The following is a 22,308-nucleotide window of genomic DNA, read 5'->3' on the forward strand; positions in this document are numbered from 1 at the left end:
CTGCTTTTCCTGCATTTCAGCTAGAAGATAAATGTCATGGAGCCTTAGCAATGACTGTGAAATCTGTTTCAATTGCATTGAGTAAAAAAAAAACTCTTCAACTGTTATTTTCATTCAATTATACATTTATTGGTTCAATACACAATAATATTCTTTTGTGCATGGATCATGTGCATTAGAAGAATTTGGGTATAAAACACCTTTTGGCAGTGAAGTTATAAAACAACACCTAAGCACTTGCACAAATCTTCTAATACAATACAATATAATATAATACAAGACATTATGGAAGATTAAATTATTCTATAATTAGCATGTTGTCCCAGAATTCAACAGTTACAAGATGATTTTGCTACAAAATGAGGCACATTAGTAGACCGAATCTGCTTTAGCACCTTTCCAAATAGTGTTCAAATAATTGCATTTTAAGCATTTGCAGACACTGAGAAATTGGAGTTTGGTATATCTACCATGATTTTGCATCCATACAATCTTTTATATTTGTATTCATTCATTCATATATCCCTCCTATGTAAACAGGTCAGGCCATCAAAACTTGGCACATGCAATTACAATACAATACAAAGTATTTCACACAGAGACAATCTGCAGAATTAAAAAAAGCACAAAAAAACTACCATTTCTAAATAAAATATAAATATATAGGCCATAATATCATACGGATGTAGATGCACTTTTCAGATGAACAGTCATTGTATGAAATAATCCACATATACTGGCACTGCATTACAAGAAACATTATTTCACATGCTGTGCTCTGTGGTGTTACTCAAATGTGTGAGACCTTTATAATAAATAAGATATTAAATATAATACAATCAGATCATTTTAATGAATACCTGAAAGATAATCTAATGCTATTAGTCTTCTATGGCTATGCATGACAGCTGTCCTTTTGTAATACTGTGAAATATGCTTTGCACTTTACAACTGTTCTCAATTTTTAAGGTTAAGGTGTAGAATTTCCCTGCAGGAAGCAAGTCATAGGCCAGAGGAAGGAGCTGAGACTGTGAAACTTCCATTCTGCTTCACTTCAGTGTTGCTTGAATCTGAAAGCAACTGCTGCACAAAGTTATGCTCAGATTAATTTCCATATCCTGAAGTCAGCAGTGATATAAACAATGTGAATAGATAACTCATCACATGCCATGTGATGTGACTATATTTGTTTCCAGGATGTTTGTACTGTGAAGAGTGCTTTGGAATAGACATGATTCTTAAAATACCAAGGTAAATACACTTCTTCAACATTACTGTTGACATATATTCATACTCAAGCTTATCATTTATAATAGTCAGTGATAATTGAAAAAATTGTATATCAAGCACATATAGTGAGAAAATGTAAATAATATTTTTGCATTGCATGAACAATCAATAACTATGGATGCCTGTTGCTGTCTAAAAGAAGAAATACTGGAATTGGCTATTTTTTCACCTTACACCTTCACATTTTGTATCTACGGCTTCATTTTTTATTACTGTGACTTTTCTGGCATTTGCGACTTCACATCCCGTAATTGCAATGCAATTTTTCCTAATTGCGTCTTCATCTGTCTTGCTGTAATTGTGATGCTTTTTCTCGCAATTGCGACTTCACATCTCATAATTGCGACTTCATATCTAACTTGACTATATCTCCTAAATGTTTTTATTTTAAAATTCAAAACTTCCAATTACCCTTTTTTTTTTTTTTACTCTGAGGTAGCATTCCATAAAAAACACCATTCTGTTCATGATGATTTCACTAAACTCTATTTTACAACACCTCACTGTGTAACAGCAGTGCACTTGAAATGTCACTGGTATGCTGATGCAATAAAGTGATGTGTTGCAACAGTCATTGTACAACAGTAACACATCGCTTTCAACAGTGTGTGTTGTATGTGATGCACATACAACAGGAAAATCACAGGTATAAAATGCTTACTTTCTCAGGTTTTGCCTTTTTGAGAAAGAGCACCCAGTGGCAGTGAGCATACATTTGAAACACTGATGATTTATACTGTAAATTACAGTAGGAATTGGAACGGAGTTGGATCCCAATGCATATTTGATTGTTCCATGTAGACTTCACATGCTTGAGGCATTCAAGCACAGGCCTGAACATAACAAGTGTGGCCGATATGGATTCATTAATAGAGGCCAGAGTACACCGTAGTTAAGTGTTGAGGGGTCCCGTTCAGGTGTCACCTTGAGGTGTGAGGAAGGGCAGGGCTTCGCAGGCTAAAGGTGTCGCCGCTGGATGAGTGATGTGAGGGGGCCTTACCACACACCAGAGACGGCTCTGCCTCCTTTATTTCCATTGCTCGCTTGTACAGTTCAGCAGCTTTCTCGAAATCTCCCTCTTCATAGCTGAAAAAGAGAGTGGTTGCAATGGTGCTGTTACTAGGGTGTTCTGAATAGTTGCCATGTGGCTAATTACTGGTCCAAGTCATGATGGATATGGTTTAGATAAGACTTTTCCTCTATTATTTACATTAAAATATATTATTTACAATAAAATAAAATATAAAACAATATTTCCAAGGGACAGCGTAATGAAAACAGCAGGGGGCCTAATACAGACCCTTGAGGCACTCCATATTTGAGTGCTGTAAATATTATTCTTTTTGAAAAGACTAAAGACAATGCCAACCCTTGCGAATACTCCAGATGATGCAAACTTTGGATCAGCATTCAAAACTGTCATATTATCCTTACATTGTAATATTACATTATAGCTGTACATTACCGCCATATTGACATTACTTTGATTCGCTCATCTGTCTGTTAACAGAATACTTCATAACTGTAATACTGAAAGAAGCATTTTCTGTAAAGCTGCTCTGAAACAATATGCATTGTAAAAAGCACTATACAAATAAACTCAAATTGAATTGAATTAAAATGATTGTGCCATGAATTGGCTGAGCTAATAAAATATGGCTAACCTGAGTACAGCCAGGTTTTTCAGAGTCTCTCCGACACGCGGGTGCAGTCGGCCAAGACTGTCCTCGTATACCTTTAGAGCGTGCTCATACAAAGGCAGTGCATCACTGTGCTGCTTCTGCAACATAAACACACATCCCATGAGTCACATCATCAAATAACAGAGTGGACCAGAAAGTTTTACAAACCAACAGGTGGAAATCTGAGATGAAATCCGAGATGTTTTCTCACTAGTTGGCAGTAGAGCACGGCAAGGTTAACCAAAGCGGTGGCCACACTGGGGTGTTTTGGCCCGAAGCTCTTCTCTCTTATCTCAAGAGCTAGTTCATACAGAGGTACTGCCTTTTCCAGCTTCCCCTATCACACACGCACACACACACACAGCCAATTAAAAAAGGGTCAGGAATTCATTAACAATATTAAAAAGACAAAACATTGCAAAAATAATATATGCATAATCGCCACTTGATTGCTACATGTTCTGCAGAGCTGGTGTGTTGTGAGTCTTTCCTGTGGTTTCTCACCCTGCGTTTGTAGAGCATTGCTAAGTGTTTGAGGGTATAGGCGAGAGATGGGTGATCTGGGGCGAGCGCTCGCTTGCGGATGTCTAGTGCTTTTTCGTACAGCTCCTCGGCATTCTCATACTCCTTTCTTTCGCTGTGGAGCGAGGCCAGGTTGTTCAGAGACTGGGCACAGTCGGGGTGATCCGGCCCCAGCACACGCTGACGCATCTCCAGGGATCGGGTCAAGAACATCTTTGCGGCGCTGGGTTATAAAAAAACAACATGTTAAAATGCCTATTATATGACTGCAAATGGGAAATGCTCATTGTAAATAAACTACTACTGGTTTACAAACTCATTTAATAAAACTCAAGCCTTTTCAGAAAAGGACACTTCTTTTCAACTGTCTTCAAGGCACATTTATGTGCCAAACAAGTGCAATACTAAAGTTTTAGTGCTCCTCTTTTTAGCCTCACTTATCTACTTGACATTACATTATTATCTCTTCACCAGAGACTGAATTGAGTGATAATTTATTATGTATTAGGCTATATTATTAATATCAGAATATTTTGGTGTTGAGTAAAGAAACTCTGAATCTCACATGACCTCCTAATACTCAGAGAATGGTATGTCATGCTATGATGTCACTGCTGTGATGATTCCGTGATGTGTGCAAAGCTTTTTTGAGGTCTACACTGCAACTGTGCTTTGTACAAAGAGCTTTTTGTGAACAATCTTCTTTGAAGAACAATCAAAATGGCAATGTCCTACAATTGGTTTTCAGGTGAGGATAATGGTCAACCAAAAGACCAGGGGTCATTGCTTGAGAATAATTTGCACTCAGATGTAAATGAACAAGGGTTGTAAGCCATTCGGACCAATCTGTTATTTGCGAGTGTGCAGAAATAAAATAAGCAACTGGTCTCGTGGGTATGGTTTTTTGACCTTTGAACACTGCCTTGATACAAAAAATGCCATTGAGGTTCAATTTGTATCAAGAATAGTTGCATTTTACTGATATTTGTAATGGCTACTGAAATTGTATCGGTAACACTAACCCTAAGTGTGTAAAAAAAAAATGTAGTGAAACATTTTATAACACTATAATATTTTCCAAGACTACTTGTTATTTTACAGGGCATTTAGATATTTTTCTCATTTTCCATGACTGGAAAAATTAATTGCAAAAGATCCCAGATCTTAAAATATAAAGATTTACTCACTCCAGGTTGTTCTGTAGGTAATAAAGCACTCCAAGCTCATTTAGAGTCTTGGCACAATCTGCTGAGTCTTTGCCAAGAGTCAGTTCCTCCAACTGCAGTGCCCGTCGCTTCAAAAGAGTGAAACCAAACTAGAGAGAACACACACAATTACAGTATAAGAATGACTGTTTTTCACTTCTCTGAATTCACACTCCATTGAGTAGGACCAAATGTCCCTAAAAATTACTATTTGGCCTTTACTCACCATGTGGCCCTTCTGTCGTGCCGTCTTCTGTCTGATCTTGACTGACCTCTTTCTCAACTTCTCAGCCTGCTCATATCTAGATAAAATTTAAATAGAATTTGTTTTGTATAAATGTATATGATGTTAATATAATGTATTGAACCCCATGTTTTACTTATTCATGAACAAAGGGTCTAAAGGAATCTGTTCCAAACCATAGAGAGCCGCCTACTTTTTTTTTACAGGAAAGATTGCTAAAACTGAATGTAGCATCATGTGTCAAATGTGCATTTAAGACATTCCCAGAATGCACTGCAAGGAAATTAAAGAACATTTTAAAAAGTAGTTTGGGGTCAGTAAGATTTTGTTTTATAAAGAAATTAATACTTTCGTTCAGCAATGATGCATTCAATTGATCAAAAGTGAAAAAAAAAAAAAAAATCTATTTCAAATAATTGTTGTTCTCTTGATTTTTCTATTCATCAAAATTCTGAAAAAAAGCATCACATTTTACACAGAAATATTAAGCAGGAAAGCTGTTTCAACTGTTTTAGAATGATTTCAGATGGATCATTTGAGAATGAAGACTTGGAGTAATGGCTGCTGAAAATTCCGCTTTGTCATTTGAATGAATTACATTTTAAAATATATTCAAATAGAAATCAGTCATTTTAAAATGTAATACTTAACAATATTGCTGTTTTACCACATGTTTTGCCCTTGGCGAGCATAAGAGACTTCTTTCAAAAACATTAAAAAAATCTTATAAATTGACTATCAATTTGTAAGCTTAGCAACTTCTGACCAATGGATTTTCATGACTTTTTCCAGTTATCTATAAATAAATATACAAAGAACAATTTCTAGTTTATGAAATATTTGACATACTAAAACAATTTATATTAGCTATTTTTAAGATTTCCAGGCCCGTAAATCAAAATTAAAAAATGTCCTGATATGTCCACATTTACTAGCTTTACATGGTTCTTGAATTTATTTGCTGGCTATGTAAAGGGTTTCAGTTTAGTCACCCATTTCGGACAGGGTGTTGCCTCAGAAATAGTTCCCCACATAGACAGAGAGGCAGCTCACTAGATTTAGAAACAAAGCGTCTGTAATTACATATATATATATATATATATATATATATATATATATATATATATGTATATACAGTATATATATATATGTATATACAGTATATATATATATATATATACAGTATATATATATATATATATATATGCATACCAGAGTATGAAATTAAATGTGCAGTAAGCGATTTCTGAGAAACGCTGTTGAAAGTAGATCAGACTGAGCACCAAAACACACTTGTAGCCAATCAGCAGTAGGGGGCGTATACACTCATGATAAGGGAGGAGAGTGAGAAGAGGGAGATTGAAGAAAGACTGTAGAAAGAGAGATGCCTTAGAGACATTACAAAAGAGAAATGGTCAGAGGAATATCACTGGAAAAAGAAGGGTTATGATCAGGCAAGAGCTTTAGGACACGTGTTAATATTAGAAAAACTTTTCAGCCCCGGAGAGACTCAAGCGGAAAGGCCTGAAAACAGATGCATAGGTTGCCTTGTTTCTGTTCCTTATGAGAGTAACACTGGTTTTGAATGTCATCTCTGCAGCTGGTGTGCTGCAAAATATGAATAACAATGAAGTCTTGTGTACTGTATGTACATTTTTGCTCCTCCTTGTCATTCATTCATCATCTTCGCATTAATTTTTGCGAAGCTTTATTTCGCTTCGTTTCTGCTGTGATAAAGAGACATCCACACTTGCATTGCATGTTTGTGCATTTTGGGGGCGGAGCAATGAAGGGAGGGGTGTGTTTGTTTGGATTGATTTCAAATATCAACAGTGTTCAATTATGATTCTCAGAAATCGCTTACTACACCTACAAGAAAAAAAGATGTGTACTTGTTTTGTTTCTGGTAGAGGAGTGAGAGCGAGTCTAGTTCTCTAGCGACTGTGCTGTGTTCGGGGCCATAAGCGTTTTCACAAATCTCCATAGCTTGTTTGTAGAACTGCTCTGCGTTTCCAAATTTCCTCCAGTGGACGTAAACCCCTGCCAGCTGGTGCAGGGACTGAGCCACACTTGGGTGGTCCGGGTCCAGAGCCGTCTCACGGATCTCTAAGGAGCGCTGCAAGGGGGCCACCGCCTTGAAACAACACATTCACATCAGTTATACACGCTTTAAAATGAAATACAGATGACCATCAGTCTTTTTGTCTGCATCACCTGGCTGAGCAGTCCCAGGTCTTTGAGGAAACGGCCCAGCGTCTCGTACAGGTTGGCCAGTCGGCTCATGCTCTGCTCACTCTCACATGTCTTCTCAAACTCCTTCAATGAGTCGAAATATTCCGTCGCCATCGAGCTCTTATCCTTACCAACGAACTGCCAGTACGCCAGCAGCTCTGAGAAATGACCCCTAAGAACACACATCAGATGGATGTTATTTCAGACACATTTACAGCCATACACACAGAAGAAAATATAGAGCAGGAACATGAGAATGCACCTCTTGTAAAGGTTTTGGGACACGAACAGGTTAAGCAGACTCATCTGGAGTTTACTTCGATCCTCCTGCTGCTGAAGTAACCATGGCAACTCATCAGCCACCCTCCACGTCACTCTGTCTTGCCTGAACCGTCAAAAAATATTCGACAAAACAATTTAACATGGCAGCTAGTTTTTAGATAAATGCTTTGTTCCTAGACAGTATCAGGCATGTGATCAGCTTAGGTCAGAAAACCTTTTTACCCCCATTCAACATGACTATATACTATAATAACGACAATAATAATATCAAACAACAACAATGATTATAATAATATAAATATATTTTTTTGTACTTTTTTTTAAACATTTTATTATTATTTAATTATCAAAATTAAATTGCTACTGCAATATTATTGTACTGTAAAATAAAAATGTAATAATTATTGTATTATTATTAATATTATATTATTATTATATACTTTTATTTTACAGTACAATAATATTATGAAGCAAAACGCTCTGATACATTGTAAACACTTAATCATGAGGTGCTCGCTTGTAAATAAAAATGGTACCATTTATTATTAAACAAAAAAAAAAAAAAAAATTCACATCCCTGCAATACACATAAAGGCCTGGTTTCACAGACAGGGTTTAGATTAAGCCAGGATTAGGCCTTTGTTCAGTTAGGGCATAAAATAGCTTTTATAAATGTGTCTTAGAAAAAAACATTACTGGTGTACATCTTGAGACAATACAATGATGAATTTGAGATATGTCAGTGCAAGTTGCTTTCATTTAAAACAGCTCAAACATGCATTTTAGTCTGGGATTAAGCCTTGTCTGTGAAAGCGGGGGTAAGAGATGTTCTTACTCCAGCTGTTGACTAAAGAACTGGATGATTTTCTCTCTGTAGGATCCACAGCATTTGCCCCCATCCAGAAACTCTTGGTTGACCGCTTCACAAGCCTGGAAATGATACACGGTTGAACATACAGTACACCAGCACAAACCAGTTTCACTTTAATTTACTTCTGTTTCAGTTATTTCTCCGTCAATGGGATGTGAAAGTGAGATCTTCACCCAAGAAAGATCGCAGTACCATATTTAGTATCACACACACTGAAATTTCCAAATATAGCTAAAATGTGAGGACATTTTTGTACAGTGTGAGTCAGAGACACACACACCTGTGGGTGCTGAAAGCGAATGAGTCCACAGGCGTAAGTAATGATGAGGAGTCTCTCCAGATTATAGAGAAGTGAGGTGAGAGCGGGAAAACTGAGGTCTGGGAACAGCTCCAAAGCCTCTGATTCACTGATGCCGTTGTGACTGGCACACACCAGGCACAATAACTGCATGAGGAGAAATACATGTGAATAACAGAAAACAGTCAATTGTGCACTGAATCGGATTTTGAGTGATTCTCTGCTTCAGGTCACCTCTTTCATGATGTTTTTTTCCTGATCTGTGCTGAGTGAGTCTAGCGCCAACTTCAGGCCCAGTCTGTATAGCGATACTGTGTCTTGACACAACGCGCACTGTTGTAGAGTCATGTCCAACGTCCAGGAGGATCTGGAGCTGTCAGATTAAACTTAAATCTTTATTTTTTCATTCCCCCACCACTCCATAAATACACTGACTTATATAGATATACAAAAACTGATATACATATAGAGAACTGCATGCACATGCAGAGCCATAAATACAAATGCCAAACAAGAAATATATTTTAAGTAGACACAAATTTACAAACACTATAAAAATCCACAATCCACTCACTCACACATCTACTTACTGTGTAATAAGTCTGGCCAGTAGAGAGATATAGAGTGCATTGCATGTTGCAGCTGAACGACAGTGTCTCTCCAACTTCTTTTCCTGTTTGACAGCAGTACAGACAGATACTCAAACGCCACATACATAAACACAGACGAACACAGGCTGACATTAATGTTTACCTGATCTTTGGTGAGCTTGAGATCGGTGTTCACACACTCTGTGCTGATGACACTCTTCACCTCTCTAGGATTGAGTGGGTCCAGGTGCAGTGTGGGCCACAATCTAAATAGTTTTGTATGTTTGGTGATTGTCTACCTGTGTATATTATTGCATACATACATAATATCTGAAATCAAATTAGTTATGAGTGTTTGTGCATCACAGACCTCCATGCCTGTGGGCAGGTCTCCACATTAACTGACACCAGAACTCTCACATTAGCAGGAAGAGGATCAATCAGCCACTTCATGTGCCGCTCGGCATTCTGGGAAAAACAAAAAATGACAAACTGAATCATGCTGAAGAACATTATTAGATATTAAAATTTGGGCAGATAACGATATGCTGATAATTATTTTTATGCTATAATCAACAACTGATAAATGGCTAATAAACATAAAAACAATTATACTATTTTTGCCTAAATAAATTCAAAATAAAACACTAAAAACTAAATAAATCATTTTAAATGCTAAAGTGAATTTAGGCAACATTTTAATGTACAGTATGAAAAAATATTAAAAAAAATTTAGCAGTTAAATAACAGCAAAATGTAAAATTAGGAGGGAATAAGATAGATAAATAGATCAGATAGATACTTGCTGAAATCAATCTATCTATCTATCTATCTATCTATCTATTTTAGCATTATGTAAACTGTTATGACAAAGTGACAGTGTAAAATCAATTGATTTGAACTCATGTAGGTGTTTAGTTGTGTTTCTTTAGTAGCAGAGATCTCTAAACATGATCACACCACAGCTCAATGAGGAAGTTAATGTAAGGAAGCGTTACCTGTATTTGGTCAATGGAGTCAATGATGATTATAATGTTGCCATGGTGGCGTGCGGAAAGTCTCTCTAGCCAGCGTGGGAACTCCTCGAGGATCTTAGAAGGGTCCATCGAGAGGCCGGAGATAGACCAGAAATGCTGGAGCAGCTACAGGGATCATATAGGTGGAAAAAGTGGTTCAGAGGAAAGTTTTAGGTTCAGTTAACTTTGCTTAAAATGTGTGCCTATAAACCCTTTATGTAACATTCACCTCTACACTAAAACCAAACACTTTACAGGAGACTAAACCACCACCAACGAAAACAGGTTAACCTTATTAAATGTTAGACTTCCTCTTTCTGCATACAATGATGATTTCTCAGGGCTTCAGGTTGTGACAGGGCTGCAAGTATATTTCAAGAATATTTTATCAAGATATTTCATCGCTTCCTGATTTTCCATTCATTCTTCTGAATTCCTTGCATGACTGGATGATATTTACACCTTCCCATCTAACAAATTTCATCCACATAATCAGATTCTGAAGAAACCTTCAGCTTTGTTTGGGAAACAGTTCACCGAACAACAGTTCAAGTGAAATCGAAGAACAAACGAGTGTGATGTCATTTCGAACAAAATCAGGCCAAAACAAAAGTTTGTTCTGGAACAAAACAGCTGGACAAACAGTTCACAGTTCCGGAAAAGTTCACTCCGGCTGGTAAACACATTTGAACTACCATTGTTCTGTTACAATTAGGTAATAGGTAGGTGTGCTCTGATTTTTCTCCAGTTTATTTCTTCTGTTCTTCAAGTAAAAACATGAATACACTGGAGAGCCGCTTTATAGTAAAAACTGAAGTTGTAATTCTAATTGAAAGAGACGCTGACACTTTTTTTCATGTTTAATACTGTAAAACTGCTTGCTTTTAAACAATATATTGAATAAAGTGCTGTATAAATAAACATGACGTGACATAACTGAGGAATTGCAGAGCTTGTGCAAACATAACCACTTTGCTATGATCAGATGCTTTCTTAACTACTGTTTTCTCATAGACATTTATAATATTACAAAAGATTTTTATCTCAAATAAATGCTTTTAGTTTGAACTTTCTATTCATTAAAGAATCATGAAAAAAAAAATGTATCATGGTTTTTAACATTGATAATAATAAGCGATACTTCTTGAGCACCAAATCAGCATATTAGAATGATTTCTGGAAGATCATGTGACACTGAAGACTGGAGCAATGGTTGCTGAAAATTCAGCTTTGTCACAGTAATAAATTATATTGAAAATATATTAAAATAGAAAACAGTTATTAAACTATAACTAATAATATTTAACAATATTAAACTTTTTCTGTTTTTTGACCAATTTAATGCAGCCTTGTTGAGCACAAGAGACTTGCACTAGCTGAACGGTAGTGTAATTGTAATGTGCATAGTTTCAGCCCCTGAGGGACATTTTAAAATGTTGAACAATTATGCCAAACATGTTAACTGGAGTGTTTCAGAAGACTTAAGATTAACAGAACATTTTACATGGCAATATTTTCACAGATAGACAAGCTTGTATACATGCATATAAGAGCGTTAACCCAGGATTTACAAATGTACAGTGTGAATCTTGTAAATCAACCACTCAAAACCAAGTATGAACAACAGGACAAGACAACCTAGGATTATAGTAATGTTAGGGTTAAATATGCCAATGGTAAAAAAAAAAACAATTCCAGTGCAAATAGCCTCCAATAGTGCAGGCTGCATGTAATAAAGCGCTAGTTACAAAGAAATTGATTCTACTGTCCGCCTCTGTTCTTTTACAGTTTAAAGAGCCTAACAGAGTAAAATGTGTGTGTGTGTGTGTGTGTGTCTGGATCTCACCTTCACTGTGAGGCGTTTAATGATGAGCACAGGGTCTGTGCTGGTAGAGAGCGGACGTCCCGTGAAGTGATAAAGAATGAGGGTATTGGGAGAGTGTTTCTGCTGTAACTCTATCCTGCATAGAAATGACAAATTGTTTATTTTGTGAAAAATTGACATACAGAATTATTGTGCAATAATACCTAATATTTAGAATTAAGATGAAATAACCAATTAGCCAGCAAAAGAGATTTGCCCGATCCGGGTGCACCAGACACCAGCAGCGGTGGAGTGGGAGGAGGGGCGGCTACCATGTCATTGAGTCGGTCGACATACTGTGAAAAGAACCAATATAGCATTCAACTCATAGAATTTACACATTTCCTGCCATTTGTGCACAGTTTATTTAACATTACGTTGCTCTGATAATACTTTTACCCATCAATATGAGTGTAGCACTTTCAGCTCTCATCAAATTTTCACAGATTTTTTCTCAGATTTCTTGTGAGTCTACTCATTAGTTAAAATACTTTATCAATAACTCAATTATATATGGACCAATAATGTGATTATTTCTATTAATCAGAGTAAGGACGCAGTAAGATGTTTACATGACATGAGCAAACCTCTTCACTCCCGTTTACATGCAATTTTCATTATACCGCTAAGAATTGTGGTTGTTTTTACCTACATTATTGACATTTTCAATGCACAGCACAAACGATGAACTCACATACAGTAGGTGTGTTACTGGCCACTGTTTTAATATACTTATGTTAAATGCAAAACACATTTCTATGGACGTACTGGATTTTTTCCGGTGACGCACCTAAAATGACTGATTTTGACCATCAGTAAACTGCATTATATGCATGTTGTGCAATGTTGTCAGCCTAAACTCAGTTTCTTCAGCACCCAAAATATGTGATGCCTTTCAGAGGTTCCAGAGGAGTATGTGGACCCGGAGACAGATGTAACCAAGCAGGGGCTGACTGAGGGAAACATCAATGTGATGACAATGGAGGGAGGAGCCAAGTAGGATGTGATTGAGGGAGGAGCCAGAGGATGACCTGCAACAGAGCCAGGACAAAGGCCCACGGCAGAGCCGATTGAGGGAGGAGCCAAGATTGAATCAGGAGCCTGATCAGCAGAGGTGAATCTTTAATGAGTGGAGTCCCAGGGTGACACGAAAGGCCTGGAGGGCCAAGGCGGAGCCTGAGGGATAACAGACCACAGTGGAGCCGAGGTTCAGCTCAGAGGCTCAAGGTGTAGCTGACGGATCCTCAAACCAAGGCGGAGCTACAATTTGAGGTTTCTAACCTTAATCTGAGCAGCAGGGTAGAACCACTGAAGGAGCCAAGGGGCTGAAGGGAGACAGTAGAGGCGAGGCCAAGGAACTGGTTGGCGAGGCAGGACTATCTTCAACAAAGGAGACTTGGAGCTAGACAGAACCAATGTTGATAAAGGCGACTTGGAGCTAGGTAGAGCCAATAGCGAAGAAGGTGACTTGGAGCTAGGCAGAGCCAATGGCGACAAAGAAGACGTGGGACTGGGTTGTACCATCAGAGACAAAGACGACTTGGGACCGGGCTGAACAAGCAGAGACGCAGATGACTTGGGACTGGGTTGAACCAGCAGAGACAAAGACGACTTGGTGTTAAGTTTAAGACAAAAAATAAATAAATAAATAAAATGTGTCCATGCACATGTATACCTCTGTGCTGATTGCTGAATATTGTTTAAGATTACACATGACTGTTTAGCGAAAGGAAGGGGAAGGGGACTCTTATTATGAAGTTCCCGGAAGTGCGGTTGTTGTTGGTTGAACACGAACAATGTAGAGTGAAATATGGTGTACATGAATAAATGGGTGATTGATTAACATCTGAAGTGTGTCTTTAAGTGTAATATTGGGAGCGGGCTGAACCAGCAGAGACGAAGACGACTTGGGACTGGGCTGAACCAGAACCAGTTCTAGGTCCAGAATGGGGCGTAGTCCACATCAGCGAGGCAGACAGTCAATGGGGATTCACACTGAACCAGCACCCACTCCACATTTGCGGTGAAGCTTCCTTGAGGACCTTCCATGGGCAGGCGTGCCCTTGACCGGTCGGGATAGTGAGGAACGTCTGATCTAAGATAGCCCTCTTGTGATCCTCGAGGGAGTTATCTCCCTGCTTGAGAAGAAACAGGCGGACTGCAGTGCAAGTATATCGATATTTCTATTACTCCGCTCGTCTCGACCCTGCTCTGCCTGTTCTGTCTGACTGATTGCTCCACTGACGGTCTACCCGCTGCCAACCTCTGCCTGGATCTGATTCTCCCATTTTCCTGAGCAGCGCCAGCCCGAGTCTCTCGAGGCTTGGTGACCCGTTATCTACATTTTCTGTTCACTGCTAGTTTATTCAATAAAGACGGTCAATCTTTGCTTCTGAGTGCTCAGTCACTGACCCGACACAAATAGCGGGGTCAGTTAAAATATTTGCAGTGGGCCGCGGAAACATATGTGTTTGGTTGTGTGGGCTGTGAGTTGAAAAAGGTTGGGAACCACTGAACTCAAAGAACTAAGGGCTTAAATACCGTACACAGAGGATGGTAATCAAAGGAACAGGGAACAGGTGAGAACTAATCAGAAAGGATGGAAACAAACTATAAACTAGGACTCAAGCACAACGGTGACAAGGAAATCCATGAGAATGAAACTAAATGGAACATAACATTTTCACAATCATGTCTTGTTCTATATAGTTTCAGTGTTCTTTATGTTTATGAATCTGCGCATGACCACGTCACAAAACAAAAAAAGTCACAGACTCATGTACACTTTGGTCAGAATGGAATCGATTCGATTACAGTGTTTACATGCCTGTTTATTGTGATTATAATCAAAATATGCCACATATTTTAATATGATTATGAGCTTAATTGCTTCAATTTGATTAAAGTATTGTGTTTGCTTGAGGTAGAGTTTAATCACAATATTACCAAAATTATATTATAATCACATTATGAGGGTGCATGTAAACACTGTCAATAATGATCAATAAATAAAATGATAGAGGCCATGCCTTCTGAAAGCTGTATTTTGCAGCAGCACTGCAGGCCTGCTGGAATGCCTCGATCTGTTCCTGCTCATCATGAAGATCCCACAGCACATCACCAGAGTCTTCCTCTTCCCTCTCTTCCTCCGCCCCACTCTCCTCTAACTCCAATCCCAACAACTCCTGAAGACAGAGAGAGAATCTTGTAAAAAATTATCTTTGTTGAAAATCAGGCAATCTTACAAGGAAGACAAGTTCCTCTTTCAGAACCTCAAATAGTGAACCACACTCTAAACAATGTTTATATTTGTATGCAATGTTGGGTTATTTTGAAAGTGTTTTTTATAACTTAGCTGTTGTGTTGGTGGCTGGGTCAATTTTATATTGTAGAAATGATATAGAACCTCAAAGTTACCCACTGCCTGTTTTTCAATGCCAAACCAGACTGTGAAACCAGTCGTTTTCACTTACCAGTGCCCTGAGGCTGCTCCTATTGTAATTGTGTGTAGGCCTAAAAACATATTCAAGTTCACTGTATATTATTATCATACAGTATATCAAATATTTGTAAAATAATAAACATTTATGAGGTAAAATGATCCCAGCATATTGGCTGACACTGTAAGCAATGAGTAAAACGCTATAAGTTTAACCCAACATCTGTGTTGCCTAATATTTACCAAGTTTTAAGTTAACAGTTTAAGTTGACATACAGTCGTGCTCAGAATTAATCATACCCCTGGTAAATATGATCAAAAATGGCTGTAAAAAATAAATCTGCATCATTTATCCTTTTGATCTTTCATTCAAAAAATTGGCAAAAATCTAACCTTTCATTGAAGTAAAAGAATTGAAAGTGGGGGGGAAATCACATTATAAAATAAATGTTTTTCTCCAAAACACGTTGGCCACAATTATTGATACCCTTTTATTTAATACCTTTTTGCAATCTCCTTTTGCCAAGATAACTGCTCTGAGTTTTCTCCTATAATGCCTGATGAGTTTGGAGAACACCTGACAAGAGATCAGAGATCGTTCCTCCATACAGAATCTCTCCAGATCCTTCAGATTCCCAGATCCATGTTGGTGCTTCTTCTCTTCAGTTCACTCCACTCATCAGGTCAGGGCACTGGGACGGTCATGGCAGAAGCTTCATTTTGTGCTCCCTAACACATTTTTGTATTGATTTTGATGTTTGTTTTGGATTGTTGTCCTGATGGAAGATCCAAACACGGCCCATTATAAGATTTCTAGCAGAGACAGTCAGGTTTTGATTTTTTATCTGTTGATATTTGATAGAATCCATGATGCCATGTATCTGAACAAGAAGTCCAGGACCTCCAGCAGAAAAATATGCCCACAACATTAAAGATCCAATGGTATATTAAATTGTACACATGGGGTACTTTTTATCCTTGTGTGCACCAAACACATCTAGCGTGTTTGCTGCCAAAAAGCTATTTTTTTTTGTTTCATCTGACCACAGAACCCTGTGCCGTTTGAAGTTCCAGTCGTGTCTGACCACTGAATATGCTGGAGTTTGTTTTTGGATGAGCGAGGAGCATTTTTCTTGAAAACTTCCCAAACAACATGTGGTTGTGTAAGGGTTGTTTGATTTTTTTTTAATAGGCTTTCTGACCCCCAGACTCAACTAATCTCTGCAATTCTCCATCTGTGATCCTTGAAGAGTCTTTGGCCACTCAAACTTTCATCCTCACCATCCATTAAGACAATATAGACACACGTCCTCTTCCTGGCAGATTCGTAACATCTTTAGTTGATTATAACAACTTAATTATTGCCCTGATGGTCAAAATGGGGATTTTCAATTCTTTCGCTGTTTCTTACAGCCACTTTCTATTTTGTGATGCTCAACAATCTTTTGCTGCACATCAGAACTGTATTCTTTGGTTTTACTCATTGTGATGGATGATTAAGGGAATTTGGCCTTTGTGTTTCCTCATATTTAAACTCCTGTGAAACAAGAAGTCATAGCTAGACAATTTCATGTTCCTTGTCACCCTGGTGTGCTAAAAAAAGGTAAATATTAATGGGAATATACTTCAGAGATATTTTATTCATAAAAAATTCTAGGGGTATTAATAATTGTGGCCAACGTGTTTTGAAGAAAAACATATATTTCATAATGTGATTTCCCCCCCACTTTCAATTCTTTTACTTCAATGAAAGGTTTGATTTTTGCCCATTTTTTTAATGAAAGATCAAAAGGATAAACGATGCAGATTTATTTTTTACATCCATTTTTCATCATATTTACCAGGGGTATGATTAATTCTGAGCACGACTGCATTTATAGTGCATTATCACTTTATGTGAGAACTTATGAAGTTTCAACATACTATAGACCACAACACCCACTTGTAAGTTCCTGTGTGTGTGTGTGTGTGTACCTGTTTGATAATTCTTTCAAGTTGAGAGAAGATAAGATCAGCTCCTTCCTCTACAGACCCTGCATGATCCACTACCTGCAGAAAACACGCAGCAAAGAATAATTAATTAATCAAAAACAATTAATAAAAGTGAACTGCACACCTCACAATATCTTATATCCATTTTTGTAAGTAAAAAATAACAAATCATTTTGTAATTTACGGTGAAAAGCCATAAAATTACATTTCCAGTGACACATTTGATGGTTTTTCATTTTAATAATTATGTTTCTTCTTAGATTTTTGTTATCAGTTATGTACATTAGGGGTTTATGTTACATCTTATGTTGTTAAATTAATAGTTATTGCATTATTTTAGACTCATGTGTGTTACCATGATGGTGTTTTGTATTTGAGTGCATGCCACTGTGTGCACCTTTAGTATCTTAGTATTTTCATCAACTTGTGAAAAAGTATTGTGTGGCTTTACTCTTTACCACCAGTGTTATTATGGTGGTTGCCAGTTCTAAATAAAATCTAAATTACTTAAAATACCAAAAGATAATTCTATTGTTACTACTACTTCAGGAAAGTAGTGTTATACTGTATCAAAAAAAACAACAACAACCTTTACTTCAGTACTCTTTTTTTCTGAAAAGCTGATGAGGGTAAAATCTTAGCATCAAAAAACTGGTCTGTTCCAGTGTGAGTGCAGTGTGAACTGTCCTCAACACTTCTAAAACTTTCAAGAGAAATTGCCATTTTAAGCTCATTTGAATCATTTGACTCAACCTTGAGTTTGGCACTTTTGTCAGCTTTGTTAACTCTCTCCAGCAGGTCTCTGGTGGCTGGACTGAGGGTGGACACCTCCTCCTTTTCTCCTTTTCTGTCACCCGTTCGCAAATACAGCAAGAGAGGACGAGAGTCTGGTGTCTTCACAAACGCCTCCTCCACATCCTCTACAACACAGCTAAAACAGCAAAACAGTTACATGAGATTCATGTCAACGATAACATAAAAAGTGTAAGAAAGATTTTTATTTTAACGATCTAAGCAATCCACTTTTTCTAGTTTAACGACGGGAAAAATGGTCAGTGCGCCCGGCACATGGTCTAAAAGTGTTGTACCTATTCTCTTAATGAGTAATGGGTGTGTTTTGGGCGTAACGTGCAATAAACCAATCAGAGTCTCATCTCCCATTCCCTTTAAAAGCCAGTTGCACTCGCGACATGGCGGATTGCTATTTACATGGCGCAATTTGCAAGTGGAAAGACTGAATGCGTCTTCAGAGAGGAAACGAATCTGCTCGTGCTCGAGGTTAAAGCGCGCAAGCAGACCATCTACGGGACAAGTCAGATTCCACCATATCTTTATGTACACAAAATGTATCTTTTACATTGTAATCCTTTTATTTTTAATATTTGGTTAGTTTGTGCGCTGCTGTGTGTTTAATGAGAGTGTGTGTGTAATAAGCAGAGTGTACGCGAGTTGTGCACCTGCCCATAGGCTCATATTACTAATGTGTCCTCTAAATAACAATAAAATATATACTGCACCATTGACTTTAGACCAATTTTTGTTGGTCAATGGTGCAGTCTATTTCAGCTGCCTCAAAATAGCAACGTGCCAACAATGCGCCAGAACACACCTCGTTTTCAGACCAGCGCGCCCATGGGCGCACAAATGGGCGCAAATGCATTTGCCATTTAAACAACGTGGTGCAGGACATGAAAATGATAACTGCGTCAGGCTGAAACTAGCAAAAAACACTTGCATCGTGCCTAATGCTGCATTGGGCCGTGTGTATGATAGGGCCCAGAGTGTCACCTGGATACTGAAGACTTGAGTAGAAGCACACACACAGAGCTCCTCTCGATCTCCTGCCTCCGTTCAGCAGCATATAGAGCGGCCTTCTCCTCAGGAAATGACACGTTCAGGCAGAAATGACCCAAACCCTCACAAAACCTCTGCAGCCTCAAAGAATGATTCTGAAAGAGAGAGACAAATAGATGCAGCTAAAACATGAGAATGAGTGCATTTAAATAAGTGGTGTTATCGGAGCACGTGTACCTGTATAAAGGTCTGCAGCTCTGCTTTGGTCTCCTGTGTGTATATGAGGTAGCAGCGGACTGTGTTACTCCACAGAGCCTGAGAGACGTGAGGAGAAACCTGCAGCAGACTAGCCACGGCTGCATCCCAATCATCTGAAACACACAGGCACGAACATCAACACATACACAAGCACACCTACACACACAAACACAGGTGCAAACTCACCTCTGCTGACATTGGCAAACGGCCCCTCCACGTCGATGAGACTGTGGGCAAACTCCGGACCTCTGTGTGTCTGCTGTAACTGCATCATACTGCCCATAGATGGCTCGCTGCCCAACACACCACCACTCCAGTCCTCACACTGAGTTCCTGCGGCTGCACACAGAGTATAGCACTGCAATAAAAGCTTGGATGGTTCGATTTAAAACTTAGGTTTCGCAATAAAGCTCCAATCTAGAGTTTTGTGAAATTATGCTTAAAAATATTTAGCGGTACAGTAGAAAAGTTGTACTTTTTTAAAATAAATAATAAAGAGATGGATGGATGGACAGATAGATATTTTTCAAAAAAAAAAATATAATAAAAAAAAATAAGATAGCCTAAGAGTCAACTTCCTCTTTCAAAAGAAAAGTGTTGTCAGTGCAAGAAATCTACTTGATTCATCTTAATTTTATTCAGAAAGTGTAAAAATATAGTTTCCTTTGTGAAACTTATCGGTCACACTCTTACTAGTGACAGTGGTGTGGTTGTCGTCTGAATCCGAGTCTGCTGGATCATAAATCTGAATGCCTTGAGCCTGCAGCTGTTGAAGTTTTGACTCCAGATCTCGTTTTGCCCGCAGCAAATCCTGAATTTCCTTTTCTTTAGTCTCCCGAAATATCTGCCGGGCGATTTAGGGCAGAGATGAAGATGAAGGAGAGGTAAGGTAAAGAATCAAAAGTCCCTTTCAAGGAAAGTCTGTTTCGGGCATCCAAGACCAAGTCCTATCTATCTGAACGGGGGAATCCTGAAATCTCAAAAACTGAAGACTGAAACTAGAGCAGCTATAGGCTAAAGAGATAAGACTAAACAAAAGGAAAAAGAGGGGGCTTGGGCAGATTTAGAACTGTGCAAGGTACAAATTTCCTGTGTATGAGAGAAGAGAATGATTCACACCTTAAACTGCCGTTTGACCTTGTCTCTGTCGTGCTCAAAAGTGGCAGCTCTCTCCATGGCTTGATACTTCGCCTCCAGGGCACTTTCCTTCTCTCGAAGAATCTTCTGGTAAGTCTTCTGAAGAGCCTGACAACCAGAAAATGATATCAAAATGAAGGGGAAAATATTATTAAAAGAATTAAATTCTTGAAGAAAAAAAAAAAAAAGAAGAAAAAAAAGGTGTGATTTTGGCATAATCTGTTATAATTATTCATTAGAAAAAACAAAACTGCTTCACTGCTTTTTTATATTTGAAAAACTTTTGTCCACCAAATCAAAGTCATGTGGTGCAACCAACATGCAGAAATCTGCTTAATAAAAAATAAAATAAAATACCTTTTTATTTTAAGGTTATTTAAAGGTTTTTACCACTTTTTAAAACAAATTTAAGATTAGATTTAAGGTTATTAAATTGTTTAAAAATTGCATATAAACTTGTCTTATTTATTCAAGGTCTGAAAACATGGTATATTTTTGTTAGTATGACCAGTTGTCATTTTCTGCAAATAAATGCTCTTAATGGCAATGATTTTACTTTAAATTTGGAAGAAATTTTGTCAGTATTTCATAGAATAAAACAAAACTGTTAATTTTACTCAAACGCAAGCATTAGTAAATCCAGAGAAACTGACAACTTTGCAGTGGTCTCTTAATTTTTACCAGAGCTGTATAAATACACACATTTATAAATTCCATATATAAATTTTACCTTGAAAAATATGTTATATAGAATATATAAACCTTTTTGTAAATAAAGACTAAGCTGTGTACACTCATATGCATAGTGTAGGGAATTGTAATACATTTTTATTCTATAGTTACATTTTCAGAGCCATTCAATTTCAGGAAATTCATTTTTTCTTGAAGATGGTGTGAAAGTTTTGCAAAGGCATATTAAAAAACGAATAGAAACAGTGAATGAATGGAAATATTAATTGAAACAGCACGTCCAAGAATTTGCTATTTGTTTTAAACTAAATTTTTTAAATGATTTTTCTTTATTTCTTCGGCCAACATTTTTACTTGCCATTGACCCACATAAAAAGGTCAGATTATCTTATTCTCTCTCAAACCTGCAGCTCAGCACGCAGCCTCTTGTTCTCCTCATCCAGCTTGGCTTCTTTCTTCTGCATGGAGGCGATCTCATTGTTCTTGCTGACCCTGAAGATCTCGTATTCTTTCCTGAGTCGCTCATACTCCGCTGCATACTCCAGTTCCACCGATCCGGTGGATTTGAAGCTGGCGCCGATGACACGAGGCCCGCGGCGGAAGGAGCTCCGCAGCAGACGTGCTTTTGGCTTCACCTCCACCGGTATCTCGCATGCCTCTCCTCCCTCACCACCGTACGCATCCTCAATCACCTCACCGGGGCTCACCAGAGAGGACGCCGTACCCATAGCCACTGATGAGATGTCAGTCAGCTAGATCACTCTTCCAGAATGTGCATTGATGGTTCTGTTGGAAAAAGGAAACACTTTTAATTGTTAACTTTAAGTATAATTTTGAAACTGTATACCATAACAGTAGAGCAGCAGGGATGACAGGTCTTGTTTTGTTTTGCTTTGTTTTAT

At 37.9% G+C, this 22,308-nt stretch overlaps 1 protein-coding gene across 1 annotated transcript; it reads right to left on the reverse strand.

Moving 5' to 3' along the window:
• Positions 1 to 111: 111 nt before the first annotated feature.
• On the reverse strand, positions 112 to 22,134 carry nphp3 (nephronophthisis 3; the record flags this gene model as incomplete). Its single annotated transcript, XM_084102241.1, has 27 exons — positions 112 to 2,376; positions 2,955 to 3,070; positions 3,184 to 3,309; positions 3,477 to 3,717; positions 4,682 to 4,809; positions 4,926 to 5,001; positions 6,836 to 7,077; positions 7,158 to 7,347; positions 7,438 to 7,560; positions 8,293 to 8,387; positions 8,609 to 8,773; positions 8,861 to 8,999; positions 9,217 to 9,299; positions 9,380 to 9,482; positions 9,587 to 9,684; positions 10,215 to 10,358; positions 12,079 to 12,193; positions 12,289 to 12,392; positions 15,126 to 15,281; positions 17,510 to 17,584; positions 18,281 to 18,458; positions 19,316 to 19,476; positions 19,559 to 19,692; positions 19,766 to 19,918; positions 20,273 to 20,423; positions 20,699 to 20,824; positions 21,811 to 22,134. The coding sequence occupies 27 exons, from the start codon at positions 22,132 to 22,134 to the stop codon at positions 2,211 to 2,213; spliced, it is 3,912 nt and encodes a 1,303-aa protein (XP_083958367.1). The 3' UTR covers positions 112 to 2,210.
• Between the last annotated feature and the right edge of the window lie 174 nt (positions 22,135 to 22,308).

The sequence above is a fragment of the Abramis brama genome (assembly GCF_963993115.1).
Source record: "Abramis brama genome assembly, chromosome: 24".
Taxonomy (NCBI): domain Eukaryota; kingdom Metazoa; phylum Chordata; class Actinopteri; order Cypriniformes; family Leuciscidae; genus Abramis; species Abramis brama.